Source organism: Panthera uncia, chromosome C2, assembly GCF_023721935.1.
Source record: "Panthera uncia isolate 11264 chromosome C2, Puncia_PCG_1.0, whole genome shotgun sequence".
Classification (NCBI taxonomy): Eukaryota; Metazoa; Chordata; class Mammalia; order Carnivora; family Felidae; genus Panthera; species Panthera uncia.
Window position 1 is genome coordinate 81,939,400 of NC_064810.1, and position 17,141 is coordinate 81,956,540.

Sequence of the window (17,141 nt, forward strand, 5' to 3'; positions counted from 1 at the left end):
TTATGGTTTTTGGTACAATTGTAAATGGGATCAGTTTCTTGATTTCTCTTTCTATTGCTTCGTTATTGGTGTATAGAAATGCAACTGATTTCTGTGCATTGATTTTATATCCTGCAACTTTGCTGAATTCATGGATCAGTTCTAGCAGTTTTTTGGTGGAATCTTTTGGGTTTTCCATATAGAGTATCATGTCATCTTCAGAGAGTGAAAGTTTGACCTCCTCCTTGTCGATTTGGATGCATTTTATTCCTTAGTGTTGTCTGACTGCTGAGGCTAGGACTTACAATAGTATGGTGAATAGTAATTCTCTTGCCCATTTTTAATTGTATTTTTTTATTGTTGAGTTTCAAGAGTTCTTTATATTTTGTAGATATGAATGCATTGTCAGATACGTGATTTGCAAATATTTTCTCCTAGTTTGTGGGTTGTCTTTTTCATTCTCCTGACAGTGTCTTTTGCAGAGCAAATGCTTTTAATTTGGACGAAGTCCAGTTTATCAATTTTTCTTTTATATGTTATGTTTTTGGTGTTGTATCTCAGGACTCTTTACCTAACCCAAAAATTTTCTCCTGATTTTTCTCTTATGTTTTCTTCTCCAAGTTTTATGTTTTACATTTAGATCTCTGATGCTTTTTGAGTTAATTTTTTGTATGAGATGCGAACTAAGGTTCCTTTTTTTTTTTTTTTTTTTTTTTTTTGTATATGGACATCTAGTTGTCTTAGCACTATTTGTTGAAAATGGAATTATTTCTCCATGGAATTGACTTTGCACCTCTGTCAAAAGTCAGGTTAGTGTTTCCCAAAGTTCAGAGATGATTGGGGGTGGGGTGTGACTTTAAAGGATAGCACAAGGGAGATTTTGTAATGATAAAATGGTTATGTATCTTGATTGTGCTGGTGGTTATGCAAATCTACAGATGTAAGACAATGATATAGAGCTAAACATACACATTACACCAATATCAATATGGTTTTGTACTATAATTATGAAGATGCAGCCATAGAGGGGAGAGACTCAGTGAAAGGTACATGAGACCTCTCTGTACTGTCTTTGCAAATTCCTGTGAACCCATAATTATTTAATTATCTCATAATTACTATAACTACTATAATTACTTCAAAATAAAGAGTTAAAAAATCACTTGACCATATTTGTATGAGTCTAGTTCAGAATTCTCTAGTCTATCCCACTGATCTATTTGGCTGCCCTTTGCCATTAACACATTCTTTATTACTGCAGTTTGTAAGTCTTGAAACTTTATTCATTTTCAAAATGGTTTTATCACTTATCAAAATGACATTTTGCACTTCTGTATAGATTTTAGAATTAGCTTGTCAATTTCTACAGCAAGTCTGCTATAATTTTGATTGGGATTGCTTTCAATTTGCAAATCAATATTTAGCAGTACTGAATTCTCTAATATCTTTCTTTCATTTCTAATTTTCACTTTTAGCTGTCAGTTTAAAATTTCTCTTGGTCCTCTGTAGCTAAAGGTGACATGGCAGAGTCCTAGCAAGCATGGAACACATGCCTCCCTCTCCTGTTCAGTTATGTGGAACAGAAAATGTGCAGCCTAGCAGGATCTGTTAAAACTCCAGGCTATGTGGCAAAGTTATTTCTGCCTAATGCAACGTTCCATATTGGTATAAAAAAAATCCAAGTATTACCATAGCAGTTGTCTCAAGAAGCAAAATATATTGGCAATTTCTTGTTTTGTGTCCTATAATTTCTAATTTTAGAAAGATATTTTTGCAACTCCTAAAAGTGGTTTACAAGTTTTAGGAGGGAAAGGCATAGATGGATTTAGGTCCCCCCCCAACTTTTTCTCATTTTATAAATGTAATTTTTAAAATTCCCAAGCTCCTGGGGTGCTTGGCTGGCTCTGTTGGTGGAGCATGCAACTCTTGATATTGGGGTTGTGGGTTTGGGCCACACATTGGGCGTAGAGCTTACTTTAAAAAAACATAAAAATAAATAAAAAAGTAAATAGGTAAAATTCCCAAACTCCTTTTCAGAAGAAAAGGAGAAAGGCAGGGTAACAGTGATATGTAGTAACCAAATCCTACTAAACATGAGTGCCTTGAGGCAGGGCCTGTTGTGCTGTGTTCTCCTTCAGAGCCTGGCAGTTATTAGAAGTTCAATACATATTTGTTGAATGAGTAAATCACTTTTATTTTCACCTATAGGCTTTGGGCCCTAACATATTTTTTTTTAGTTCTGAAGTGGATTTAGCATTTGACTAATACTTTATAATAATAGAAGAAACACTATATCCTTTTTTAAAAGATTTTATTTTTAAGTAATCTCTACACCCAACATGGGGCTCAAACTCACAATCCAGAGATCAAGAGTCACATGCTCCATCAACGGAGCCAGCCAGGTGCCCCTGGAAGCCTATATTCTTATGTCCTCTGACCAAGTTTTCAACATATTAAACAAGGAGTGAAGAAATAGAAGGTCATTAAGTTAAAAGCTTAAAGGGGACGTATTTTAGAAATAGGAGTGAGGAGTCCTTGTTTCTCTTTAGGAGTGAGCAGAGGGTCCCTGAATCAGAGAGCCAGGATGATGTTCTGGTCAGAGCCACTGTAGTGGAGTAAAAAAGGACAACTTGGAATGGGTCAGCTTCCTCTAGGTGTGTGGGCATTTGTTCATCAGCATGGGTTTGTTCATCAGCCACATTGTTAATTTATAAAAACCCACTCCCTATTACATCCAAATTTCCACCATACTGGATACATTGGGGGCACATTAACATTCTTCACGGGAGGCATCAGTGTAGTAAATCTTTTTAATGCATACTTCTCAATAGGTCCTGTATTCTAATTTTATTTTGATATTCACCAGCCTACCCCTTATTGGGCTTCTCATTGCAGAATTTTAGGTCTCAATACGGCACTTGATTTTGTGGCTGAAGAGTAGGCTTTAGCTTGGGAACTTTTGACAAAACTTCACCTAGAGTAAGACCCGACTTCTAAGTAGCTTAAAACTGAGTCCCCTGAACCAAGTCACCATTTTGTCACAGATTGTACAACCCTTTGGTATTCCTCACCTAAAGGGGATTAAATATAAAGGGGCTATAAAATGTTTCTCTGCTGCTACTAGGAATTTATACAAAGGATGCAGGAGTGCTAATTCATGGGGGCACATGTAACCCAATGTTTATAGCCCCCCTATCAACAATAGCCAAAGTATGGAAAAAGCCCAAATGTCCATCAACTGACGAATGGATAAAGAAGACATGGTTTATAAATACAATGGAGTATTACTCAGCAATCAAAAAGAATGAAATCTTGCCATTTGCAACAATGTGGATGGAACTAGAGAGTATTATGCTAAGTGAAATAAGGCAGTCAGAGAAAGACAGATACCATATGTTTTCATTCAAATGTGGAATTTGAGAAACTTAAAAGAAGACCAGGAGGGAAGGGAAGGGAAAAAAATAGTTACAGAGAGGAGGCAAACAATAAGAGACTCTTAACTATAGAGAACAAACTGAGGGTTGATGGGGGGAGGCGGTGGGGGAGGGAAAATGGGTGATGGGCATTGAGAAGGGCACTCATTGGGATGAGCCCTGGGTGTTGTATGTAAGTGGTGAATCACGGGAATCTACTCCCAAAGCCAGGAGCACAGTGTATATACTGTATGTTAGCTAACTTGAGAGTAAATTATATTTAAAAAAATGTTTCTCTGCTATTTGTATTAACACTTTGTGTATTAAATTCCTGGTCAGGCAAAGTTCAAGTGCTGTTTAAATAACAACAGAATCTAGATGAGCTACTGTTTAATTATCTGTGAGGAATATATTAATTTTTCCCCTATAGATCATTATGTTAAACTCTGTCTCTGACCTTCATGGCTACATTGACAAAAGCCAACTGACAGAAGACTTAGGGGGAACTTTGGAATATCGCCATAGTCAGTGGATAAATCATCGAACTGTAAGTACCAACTTATGTGCCCTTTTTATTGTTTTTCCTTATTTTCCAGTAGGCAAGGCAGTTAAAGTTGGGCAGTCATTGCCCATGACTATCTAAGATACAGAAGGTTGGTTTTTCCAAGCCACAGGTAGGGGAGAAATGGGGCGGAAGGGAAAAGGCTGGGCTTGTCCTGCTGACTACCTTCACCTCACTTCATCATCTGGCATGGGGGATTGGGGGAACTTGATTTAGAATGCACCTGGGGAGAATGCAAAATACGAGCACCATGCTAAAGCGGAGAAGTTAATTTGCTTGGTCAGGGATGGGTCTCAGACATTAGTGTTCCACACAACTCCCCAGATGATTCTAATGTATAGACAGATCAAAATCCACCAAGTCAGAAGGAGCTGCATTTGACTATTGTCACAATTATTTACTGTCTGACTTTGGGTCAGTTATTAAACCTCTTTCAGCTTGTTTTCTCCCCTGTTAAAATGGAACTAACAGTGGTTTTCAGCTGGGGGCGATCTGAGACTTTTTTTGTAGTCATAACTTGGGAGGAAGTGTATTACTGGCATCTAGTGGGTAGGAGCCAGGTATGCCGTGAAACCTCTTACAATGCATGAGACAGCCTCCAACAAAGAATTGTCCAGCCCAAATGCCAATAGTGCCAATGATGAGAAACCTCAGACTGCCTGAAAGTTTAACATGAGACCAAGTGATGTAATGTGTGTGAAAGCACCTGACGTAGTATTTTACTTGTCATTCTACTCACTCGTAGCAAGGGTTATCATGCTAAACTAGAAGGGTCAGTCATGTCAAGAACAAAGTGGGATTGAAACTCAAATAATAAGTGTTTCTGTATAAATTCCCCTTTCCCCACTCTTCTAGCCCCTAGCTCCTTGAAAAGACTGGGTTTTCTGAGCCAAGTCAGAAGCTTCCTTCACCACCCCAGTGACAACTGACAGTGTCAGCCCACCTCTCTGTGTACCTGGTCACTTTGGAAACATGTTGCCCAATATTTAACCAATGAACACCTGAACTACATTTAATTTGGAAGGAGAATTCACTCTCCTTTAGAGTGTAAAGCTTTGTGATTTTTTTAAAGGAAATTTTAAGAACTAAGCAAAAATAGATTTCTAGCAACACATTATATATGCAATATTTATTGCATTCCTAGCAACACATTTATTTCAAAACTACGGATTCTGATCCTTCCCTCACTTCTTTGTATGCCATGTAATTCTAAGGAAGACATGACCCTTCCCAAAACCTAAAGAACCTGGGCAAGAACCCTTTAAATTTCTCATGAGTTTTACCACAGTAATTGTGACTCCTAGAGAATCTCAGGAATTAAAAAAAGGAATGGTGACATTCTTCACAAACATATTATTCTAAATAGGTCTAAATATAAAAGATACGGAGGGAAGCTTATGTAGAATATCACACACAAATAAGTGTGATCAAGGTCATCCTATGTTGCAATTTCATTAAACCGTATGAAAAGTGGAACTGGAGTGCTTCTAGGCTTCATTTCTTCACTTCCTAGGACTTTATTACATTACTTTAGTAATCAAAAGAAGTTAGTGTCCCACCCAGCCTTACTGCCTAGCTAGCTCTCCCTTTTCCTCTGATTTCTCTACCAATTCTTTGTTTTATTATGTTCTTAATGTTTTTTTCCAAGTTGCCTCAGATCTTTTCTGATATAACAGAAGTTTGCAGCAAATAAAGAAAAAACACAAATGCCCCTTGATGTCAAAGACTAGAATACTTCTCTACAAACTTAGAGAGGTAAAGAAGACTGAACCATGAACATAGATTATTTAAAGACATAGCATGAACAGACATGTGCACACACTTTCCCACCCCAAGCCCAGTTTGTATCCATGGTTAGTGTGTGTGCATGTGTTAAATATATTATGGTGAACTTTAAAAAATACAGATCTTTTTTGGGGGAACAGTGTACTTTCTGGTTGTCGGATCATTGAGACTCATTAGAACTGAAAAGAACATTAAAGATCATTTATTTCAATTACCTTATTTTATAGGTAAGGAAACTGACCTTCAAAGTAAAGAAGTGACTTATCCAAGGTTATACAGTTGAGTAGTGGTAGAGCCAAGACGAAGGCTAAGCTCTTTTTCATCACCTCATCAGTGTCAGGTCCTTTGTACCATTTCCAAGGTGATCGTTTGCTAATCAGATACCTGGAATCAAGTTAATTTGTTAACAGACTCTCCATAGGAAACGCCTGGATTTCCTCTATTTCCTGTATTTTCCTCTATTTCATCTGCAGGCCTGGCACCTGACTCTCAGGGTTGTTACTGTTATTATTATTACATTTGCAAGGTACTGTACTGTGCCCAAGTCCTTTCACATTTGCTGTTCCTTTGATCCTCAAAAAACCCCTGCAAAAACAGAGCAACCATTATTCCCATTTTTCGGATGAGGACACTAAGACTCAGAGTAATACCTGGCTTACTTAAGATCACACAGTTAGATGGGGCACCTGGGTGGCTCAGTCGGTTAAGCGTCCGACTTCGGCTCAGGTCACAGATCTCGTGGTCCGAGGGTTCGAGCCCCGCGTCGGGCTCTGTGCTGACCGCTCAGAGCCTGGAGCCTGTTTCGGATTCTGTGTCTCCCTCTCTCTCTGGCCCTCCCCCATTCATGCTCTGTCTCTCTCTGTCTCAAAAATAAATAAACGTTAAAAAAAATTTAAAAAAAAATAGAAAAGATCACACAGTTAGAGATCAGAATCTGAACTCTAATTCAAGTCTGAAACTCCGAAAGCCAAAATTTTTTTGTTTGTTTAATTTTAAATCTAGTTTTGTGAAATCTAGTTTTTATTGCTAAGAGGTGGTGTAGCATATAGTGCTTAAGATGGCTGGCTCTGGGTTCAATTCCAGTTCTGCCACTAATTTTTTATATGACTTTGGGGAAGTTACTTAACCTGAATTCACCTTAGTTTCCTTGTCTATAGATTGTGGTGATAATAGTAACCTATTTGAGATGCATTACAAGAGGTAGTGCATATAAAGCAAAATATTTAATATATTTTCTTATAAGTCCTCTGATAAATTGGATTTTTATATGTTATTCATTATAGGCTATTGGTGAATGACGTTGAGAGAGTATCTTACGCAGATATTAGGTTATGTAAAAGTAATAATACTTTGATGTGCTTGAAAGATTTTCATAAAAGTTAGTGGTTGTCTGAATTTCCAGGCCAAAAGAACTATGATGTTCAAGATTGCAACTGTTTAAATACTTGTGCTAATAGGGGAGATTCCACCAACAACAATAGGGGAGACTCATTACAGATAAGGAAACTGACCTTCAAAGTAAAGAAGTGACTTATTCAAGGTTATACAGTTGATGGTGGGTGCCTGGTTGGCTCTGTCGGTAGAACATGCGACTTTAGATCTCAGGGTCATGAGTTCGACCCCCACATTGGGTGTAGAGCTTACCTAAAAAAATGGTTAAAGGACAAAGACTTCAGTTTCAGACAGTAGGCGGGGGTGTGCTGTGCTCCGGAAGCCTTATAGCTCCAGCCTCAGCTCTGGCCTTCTGGTGTAGAAAAGGGCCACCTCATGTCTGGCACATTCTTTATGATGAGCATCTGGGTTTTCAGAAATGTTCTCTGATGATATAAGATCAGAGGTAATTTTTTCCCAAGTGAAAATTAGGTTAGACCTCTTTGCTACTATCAGTTATCCATCTAGCAGCTGTTTATGGGCCACCTATTATATGACAGGCATAGTACCATTTGCTGGGGTAACAGAGATGAATTGCGCTTGCCCTTCAAGGGCAAAGTTGTCTCAGGAGCAGAGGGAAGTGGGCATAGTAGAACCCATCTGGCTGAGTAGAATGCTTTGTGGGATTCTTAAAAGCCACTTACTTTCAACTAAATCTGCTGATGATCAGCATCACTTTTTCTAGGTTAGGCCACATGTTTACTGCTAAACTGTACTGAGTAAAATGCAGATATCTCACCTGGGATATGAGGTGTGAAGTTACTCATCAGTTAGTAGGTATTCATTTAATGGCAGAGTAGTGTCCTTAGTGGAAGGTCAATTTTTATAAAGAAGTGACAGGCAGAGGTCCCCGACGCCTTATCACATGTGATAAAAGTAACTCTCTGAAAGGTCACTAGCGACTTACCTAATCACTACATCCATCTTCTCCCTTGGGGTCAAACTTGCTTCCCAAAGTTAGTGACCTTAGTTGAATCCTGCCTTCTTTCCTTCCTTACTGCCCAAGCAATACTATCTTGGGCAATTCACTTGACCTGTTGGAGCTTCAGTTCCCTCTTCTATAAAATGGAGATAAAATACCTTCCATTCTGGATTGTTGAGATGATAGACAAATGTATAGCACCAAGTACAAGGCATGGCCCGTTGCAGGTACTCAGGAAATGGCAGCTAGTTGTACTGTCCTTCTATTCAGAGAGCATATTGGTGAATGTTAAGCTGTCCTCATTGTTATGTCTGACCTTCCAGGCCATTGAAAACTTTGCCGTGACATTGAAGACCACTGCCCAGATGCTCCAGATGTTTGGGGCCTGCCTAGCCACAACAGAGCTTCCCAGGGGCGTGCTGTCCACTGAAGACCTCCTCATGTCCCACACAGGGCAGCGGGACAAGCTGCAGGTGAGTGGCCAGTGGCCTTGGAGAGGGCCAGGAGCAGAATTAAAAGTGAAGTCCTCTTCTTCCCCCTTTTCTGGTGACTTGGCAGCAGTTGATCATCGTAAATCTTCTAGATAGGCAGTATGTAAAAAGGAAAACCTCTTGAGACTGGTCCATGAATGTAAAAGGATTGTAATTAAGACCTGTGAGAAGCAGCCCTGTAAAGGGAAACTCATTCCACCATGTGAGACAGGTGTGTGAACCTCCTTTCAAGTGCAGCACCCCTGTGATCTGTTTGGGACAGAGCAAGATATGATGGATATGACTGCAGTGAATGAAGGAGGGGTGGCAATTGTTTTTTGAGGCATAAGCTTTCCTGAGCCTATTGTGAGGTTTTGGGGCAAACTAATAACTAATAACTTTGGGGCAAACTATTGCTTCACTTTCTCAGGGATGTATCTTTTTATTTGGAGAGTAATTTGAGAAGGAAGACATGGAAGGTGCTCTGAACTGGGTTTAAGGAGAAGCACCTATTAACTATTCATAAAATCATGTCAGAGCCTGCTAAGAATGGAGGCTGGTAGATTCTTTCAGGTCATGCAGTAAAGGGAGGTGTCTTCCTGGGGCTTATAGGAAGGGTTTCAGCTCTTTTCTACTTCCAGAAGCATAAATGGACCAAACCCATCATTTCACCAGAAGACCAGAACACCATTGGGCAGCAAACTGGGGATCAGAAGGTCAATGCATCTTAGCATTACATGTATTCTTGCTGCATGGAGCTTGAGAAGAGCTGACCTCTTTTATTTGTGACCCAAAATTTACAAAAACGCTTTGCTAGGTGGTTGATTTGCTCATTTAGCCAGCATTATTGACCACCTACCACTACATGTAGGCAAAACAAACCAAAAAAGGAACACATAGTTGAGTTAGGGGAGTCTCAGAGTCTAGCGGTTAAGGCAAATTAATTCTTCTGTGTGTCAGGGAGCACTATTAAATTCTCTTTGGAAGGAGCTGGATATCCAAAAAAGAGTTCAAAATATACTTTCCACATTACTCTGAATAATTAAAAGATCTGGTTTGAAACTGTGAAAACCTGAAAACATCCTAGAACTTTTCCCTGGAAATGTCTCTGATGAGCTTGACAAGCACGCACAACCTAGCACACCCTTCCTGTTCCCGTGTGTGCTTTTTACACCTGGATGGAAACTTAGGGCACATCTTCAGAGCATGTACAGGCAGGTGTCCCAGGCTCTTCTGCATATTGGATCCTTCTCCGAGAAGAGCTTCTACTTCCTGAGTAAGGGTGACTTTGACAGGCTATGAGCTGTCTCTCAGTTTACAAACAGTATGCTGGCACTCACCCTGCTGCCACTAGGACCTTGTCTGTGCAAAGAGGAAATTCACTGAAATTCTATGGACTTCTATGGATGTTCCCAGAAGCGTGTCCCTGAACTCCTTCTGTAGCCTGAGTGCTGACAGTAAAAAAAAATTAAATACCCCAAATGATTAAGGAGGTTTTCTCTTCATGGGAATGAAAACTCCTTAAGCCCTTTAGACCGTGTGACAACTGGATATCCATGTGAAAAAGAAGGAAATTGTATGCTTACCTCACCTTGTCCACAAAAATTAACTCAAAATTGGTCAGGGAACTAAATATAAGTTCCAAAATTATAAAACTCTTAGGAGAAAATATAGATGTAATTTTTTATGACCTTACATTAGGCGATGGTTTCTTAGATACCACACCAAAAGCACAAACACCTAAAGAAAATAAATAAAGTAGACATCACCAAAATTAAAAACTTTTGTGCTTCAAAGGACACTATCAAAAAGGTGAAAAGAAAACCCGCAGAATGGGAAAAAATATCTACAAATCATGTATCTGATGAGAGTCTAATATCCAGAATATATAAACAACTCTTGGAGTACCTGGGTGGCTCAGTTGGTTGAGCATCTGACTGGCTCAGGTTGTGATCTCACAGTTCTTGAGTTCCAGCTCCTCATGGGGTTTGCTGCTGTCAGCAGGGAGCCTGCTTTGGATCCTCTGTCCTCTTCTTTCTCTGCCCCTCCCCCACTTGCTCTTTCTCTCTCTCTCTCAAAAATAAAACATTTTTTAAAAAATTAAAAAAATAAACAACTCTTACAACTCAACCTTTATAAAAAGACAAATGACCCAATTAAAAAATGGGCAAAGTAGGGGTGCCTGGGTGACTCAGTTGGTTAAGGGTCCGACTTCAACTCAGGTGGCTCAGGTCATGATTTTATGGTTGGTGAGTTCGAGCCCTGTGTCAGGCTCTGTGCTGACAGCTCAGAACCTGGAGCCTGCTTTGGATTCTGTGTCTTCCTCTCTCTCTGCCCCTCCCCTGTGTGAGCTCTGTCTCTCTCTCTCAAAAATAAATAAGCTTTAAAAAAATGGGCAAAGGATTAGAACAGGCGTTAGACAGATAAATGGTTATTAAGTACACGAAGACATGTGCAACGTCATATATTGTTAGGGAAATGCAAATCAAAACTGCAGTGATATACCCACTAGAGTGGCACTAATTAAAAAGGTGGGCCATAATAAGTGTTGATGAGGATGTGAGGGAATTGGAACCCTCATACATTGCTTGTGGGAATGGAAACTGTCTGGTAGGTCCTCAAAAAGTTAAACATAAAGTTACCATATGACCCAGAAATTCTACTTCTACGTATGTACATAAGAGATTTGAAAACATGTTTTATATAAAAAGTTACACATAAAGGTTCATAGCAGCATAACACCCCAAAAGTGGAAACAACCCACGTGTCAATAAGCTGATGAGGGGATAAAAAAAATGTGGTATATCCATACAATGGAATGTTACTCAGCCATAGAAAGGAAGTACCGATACATGCTTTAATATGTATGAACTTTGAAATAATTACGCAGAGTGAAAGAAGCAGACACAAAAAGCAACATATTGTACAATTCTACCTATATGAAATGTCCAGAATAGGTAAATATGGAGAGAAAGGTAGATTAGTGGTTTCCAGGGTCTGTAAAGAGGGAGAAATGGAGAGTGATTGATAATAGGTATGGGGTTTCTTTTTGAGGGTGACAAAAGTGTTCTGGGGAGAAAACATGTACTTGTATGCATTGAAAGGGTGAGTTTTAGGGGTGCCTAGATGGCTCAGTGGTTGGGCATCTGACTCTTGACTTTGGCTCGGGTCATGATCTCACAGTTCAGAAGATCAAGCCTGGCTTCAGGCTCTGCGCTGATGGTGCAGAGCCTGCTTGGGATTCTCTTTTTCTGCCCCTCCCCTGCTCGCGTGCGCGCACATGCTCTCTCTCTCAAAATAAATAAATAAAACTTAAAAGAAGGTGAGTTTTATGGTACTATATGAATAATATCTCGATTTTTTAAAAAAGAAAAAGATCTGGGGCGCCTGGCTGGCTCAGTTGATTAAGCGTCCAACTTCGGCTCAGGTCGTGATCTCACTGTTTGTGGGTTCAAGCCCTGTGTCGTGCTCTGTGCTGACAGCTTGGAGCCTGGAGCCTGCTTCGGATTCTGTGTTTCATTCTCTCTTTGCTGCTCCCCCACTTGTGCTCTGTCTCTCAAAAATAAATAAATGTAAAAAAGAAATTAAAAAAAAAAGAAACAAAGAAAGAAAAATATCTTTAGGCCTAAAATAATAATAAAATAACCATGAACCCTATACAGGTACGTGCTTTTCATACTGTTTATGATAGCCCTACAGACATTCTTTCTTAGCAAAACAGCTCTTCCTGTTGTCTAATTCCATGTTGGTTTTGGAAGCAGTTCACAGAGGCAGGCAGTCTTCCTTCTGAGTCCCAAAGGAGGTGATTCTCACCTCTTTGAAGGTCTTATTTTGGGGCGAAACCCCAGGGCCTTGGCCTTATACTCTCAGATACTTAAGTCAACTGACACACTTTACCATGTGTCCAGGTAAATAGGGTAAGACTCTCATATTTTGTTGTTGTTGTTAAAATAAGAAATCCAACAGGGCCATAGTCCTTTTTCTCATCATGCAGGAGGAAATTGCCAGTGGTGCTTTGATTATGTGATAGAGCACTCTTCTACAAATATGGATACTGTTTAGCATTTAGTATTTGTTCCGTTCAGAATTTATCCAATTGTGTATTCAGAGATGACAATTCTATCACCATTTCCAGGGTTACAAATAATCAAGAAGATAATCAGAGTAATAAGTGATTTTTTGTAGGCCCTAAAAATAATTTACAGTCTTAGGAGTTTTTAAAGACTCCTTTGTTCAAATTCTACTTGCAGAGAATATGTTAAAAATGCATACCCACAGAGGTCTTGATTTTGCAAAGGAAGATGAAATTGCTATTCTTATGAATGTTTTCAGTGTTAATGCCTTAACAAATCAGGGTTTTGAACTAGTTTTATACCACAAGAAGATGTCTCTCAGTATCTGCTGAGGAAAGGGGATATATCATCTCTTTTACGGACTTCTTTTTTCTCAATTATGAAGACGTGCATTTTAAAGGCCACATTCTGGAATTCATTATTCAGCATTATAAAAAAACCCCAGCATGGTAGAGCTAACGTGTAGTGGCAGAAATGGGGTAAGTAATAAAAGCTAAGTAAGGAGTCTAAAGTATTAGTCATTCATACAATCTCTGGGCTCTGATTCATCCTTTAACTTCCTCCCCCACCTCCACCCCCAGCCCATGACACAGCCAAACACGGCACCTGGCATGAATAGTAGTGCTTTTAAATGTATTTTGACAGACTGACTGACTGACTGAATGGATGTCTACATTTAGGCTTACCCTTGTCATAGGAAAGAATTCTCCCCAGAAAATTTAAATTCCTTTGAGCCTGAAGCAATCTGCTTGCCCTATTAAGTGGGTCTTTTGAACCAACTGCTTGTTTCCATAATAGTGGAATTGTAATGATAATTACACACTGGGACAGCCATACCAGTTGTTAAATATTTATGTTCCACAAGTGCCCAACTTTACCTCTCTGGCCCATTTCCTAGGACCCATGAGACCTCCTCATGTTTCTGGCATCAAAAGGGGTTAACACGTGGACAGCAGTTGGCCTCAGGACTGCTTCAGTATTATATCTGACATCTGTGCTGATTGGTCAATGACTGCGGTAAACAGTTATTAAATATTTTGAATTGTTACTACTATGGACAAGGGAAAACTCCATTTTTGTCCTGGGCAACTTACCTTTTCACTTTCCAAGTATCATAGTTCCCCAATCTTTCCCTGTGTATTTATGGCAGATTTTTGTAACCCTGCTAAAGCTAACCCTGCTAGGCCATATATGGCCTAGTCCCAAAGCAGTAACCAGTCATAATTTTTCCTTGTATATATATATATAGTTTTTGATAGTGTGAAGGGGATACACAGTGAATGACATCGCTTGCTCAGACCCACGTTCTCTCTCTCACACGCTTCCTCACACTCTGCACTTCTTTGGGTATATCTGTGTCCCAAGTTTCCCCTTCCAAAAAGTCTCCTTCTGCCCCAGCAATATGCCTTTACTTCTCTGGCCCCTCCACCCTTCCTCCCAACTCTACATACACACACACACACACACACACACACACACACACAATTTAATGGTAATGCCAGAATCTTGCTGGAATTCTGGAATCTCAAGGACATTTAAGAAACTGAGAAAAGCCAAGACTCTTTTTAGAAGGTAGGAAGAGTGAAAGGTAAGAGCACTTGCTAATGAGTGCTTCCCGCCCCCCCCTTCCCCTATCATATCCTATTTGTCCTTATTCATTTGCAACCTAATTTCTTTTAGACTATTACTAATTCATCCAACCTACAAATATTTAATGAGCATTGGTGAAATAAGAAGAAATGAGGGCTGATACCTGAGAATGGAAAAGAAGGGATGTGTCTAGTTCCCATGCAGGAGTACCAGCCGAGAGAGTGACTTGGGGCATTACCTGGAGTGGACAGAGCCACAGGGGGTGTCCAAAGAACTTGGGCCAGATCAGAAAAGTCAAATGTATCATCAGCCAAATCCAGGGACAAGTTTGAGGCTTCGACAGCAGAAGCCTGCAAGGGGATGAATAATACAGTGATATTGGAGACCAGGAGCAAAGGCATGAGGGTGAGCAAGCCAGCACTTGTGTGTGAATAGGGTGGAGAAGTATAAAACTCCTCCCACAGGGAACGAGCTCCATACTATGTGAAGGCTGGAGGTGGCTAGGCCTGGAGGAGAGATTCAGGGTTCATGTGCATACAGGATATGTTTTTGTAACTATGGGCCTATTTTATTGCTCAGGGCACAGTAACCAGCATCCTGTGTGAACCATGCACCAAGCACCCAACTCCTAGAAGCAAAGTTCTCTGCCCGGCTCTGTCCCTTTGGCTTATTTTGTGGTTAGCACTCAGGGCATTGACAGAAACGACTTGTGCTGTGTGATTAGAGGATTAGAGCTGTTGTATTTGGCAGGAGATAACCTGACATCTTCTCCAATTACAAAGCCCAAAGTCCCATGTAAAAGGAGCAGAATAGAGTTGCCTTGGAAGTATGACTCTTTCCATATCAACCCGAAGTTGCTGCCTATCTACACCAAACTTCAGTAGTTGAGCAAGGCCACAATTTGGGGACAGGTAGAAGAAGAAGCAGGAGTGCAGGAGTCTATTGACAATACCAGATGAAGTCTTTTTCCTGCTTTTCTATCAATTATTACATTATTATTTCGTGGCAGTGTCTAGCTTATTCAGTATCTGTCATTTTCTTGTTTCTGGTCTCTGCCTTGGATTAGAACCAGATTTTGTTAATTTGTTAATAAATTTAAAATTATTAATTAATTAATATAAGTAATTAAATAATATTAATTAAAATTATTGGTTTATTACTTTTACTTTAAACATACAACAGCAGCCTGAGATACCCACAAAATTTAAGAGTTGTTGCTTTTGAGAGGAAAAGCGGATGAGAAGAGGACAAAAGACTTATTTTTTCCAGTATATACCCTTTCGTATATTTTGGATTTTGTAACATGTATATGTATTACCTGTTAAAAATAAGTTAATAACCATATGATCCAATAATACCACTACTGTGTATTTACCCAAAGATAACAAAAATACTAATTCAAAAAGATACATGCACCCCTATGTTTATTCCAGCATAGTTTACAAAGTCAAATTAAGGAAACAGCCCCAGTGTCCATGGATAGATGAATGGATAAAGAAGATGTGATACACACACACACACACACACACACACACACACACACACACAATAGAATACTACTCAGCCATAACAAGGAATGAAATCTTGCCATTTTGCAATAACATGGATAGATCTAGAGGGTATGATGCCAAGAGAAATAAATCAGTCAGAGAAAGACAAATGCCATATGCTTTCATTTATGTGTGGAATTTAAGAAACAAAACAAAAAAAAGAGACAAACCAAAAAGCTGACTGTTTTTTTTTTCAGTATATGAAGTTTATTGTCAAGTTGGTTTCCATACAACACCCAGTGCTCATCCCAAAAGGTGCCCTCCTCAGTACCCATCACCCCCCCTCCCCTCCTCCCACCCCCCCTCAACCCTCAATTTGTTCTCAGTTTTTAAGAGTCTCTTATGCTTTGGCTCTCTCCCACTCTAATCTCTTTTTTTTTTCCTTCCCCTCCCCCATGGGTTTCTGTTAAGTTTCTCAGGATCCGCATAAGAGTGAAACCATATGGTATCTGTCTTTCTCTGTATGGCTTATTTCACTTAGCATAACACTCTCCAGTTCCATCCATGTTGCTACAAAGGGCCATATTTCATTCTTTCTCATTGCCACGTAGTACTCCATTGTGTATATAAACCACAATTTCTTTATCCATTCATCAGTTGATGGACATTTAGGCTCTTTCCATAATTTGGCTATTGTTGAGAGTGCTGCAAAAAGCTGACTCTTAACTGTAGAGAACAAACAGATGATTACCAGAGGGGAGATAGGTAGGGGGATGGGAGAAATAGGTAAAGAGGATTAAGAGTACCCTTACTATGATGAGCACTGAGTAATGTATAGAACTCTTGAATCACTATATTGTACACTTGAAACTAATATAACACTTTATGTTAACTACTCTGGAATTAAAATTGAAAAAACGAAAATAAATAAGTTAATTAATTTTTAAAAGCTGCAGCTCAACTTCTTTAGCATTTAATTTCCTAAATGAAAGATATACCTGATCTGCCATTCTCTTCACCTCAAATCTACCAAGAATTTGCTTTTGTTAGTTTCTTCTAAGACAAACTATATTTTCCTTTCTCTAGGATGAGCTGAAATTACTTGGAAAGCAAGGGGCCACATTGCTGTCATGCATTCAAGAACCAGCAACCAAAAGTCCCACCAGAAAACTCAATCCCAATCAGCTAGAGAATGTAGCAACCATGGAAAGGTGAGTGAGAGAGGAGAGGATATGTAGAACTCAATGATCAGAAATAACCAAAAACAGATTGGTACAGTTACTACTGGATCTTGCTGGAGTCAGGAAAGAATAATATTTGAGACAACAAAGGCAAAAAGATGGTATCCATCTACAGAGATCTTTTTGTAAGAATGCTGTCCGCCCCCCCTCCCCCCACCGCGCTTTGTGCTATAACTTTCATCCCA

General features: G+C 39.5%; 1 protein-coding gene across 1 annotated transcript in view; it reads left to right on the plus strand.

Moving 5' to 3' along the window:
• MCF2L2 (MCF.2 cell line derived transforming sequence-like 2) overlaps positions 1 to 17,141 on the plus strand; it is a 258,201-nt gene that overhangs the window by 102,891 nt on the left and 138,169 nt on the right. The window contains exons 6-8 of the mRNA XM_049628514.1: positions 3,823 to 3,939; positions 8,416 to 8,565; positions 16,802 to 16,926. Of these exons, the coding sequence (XP_049484471.1) occupies positions 3,823 to 3,939; positions 8,416 to 8,565; positions 16,802 to 16,926 (392 nt within the window). The remainder of the gene's footprint in view (positions 1 to 3,822; positions 3,940 to 8,415; positions 8,566 to 16,801; positions 16,927 to 17,141) is intronic.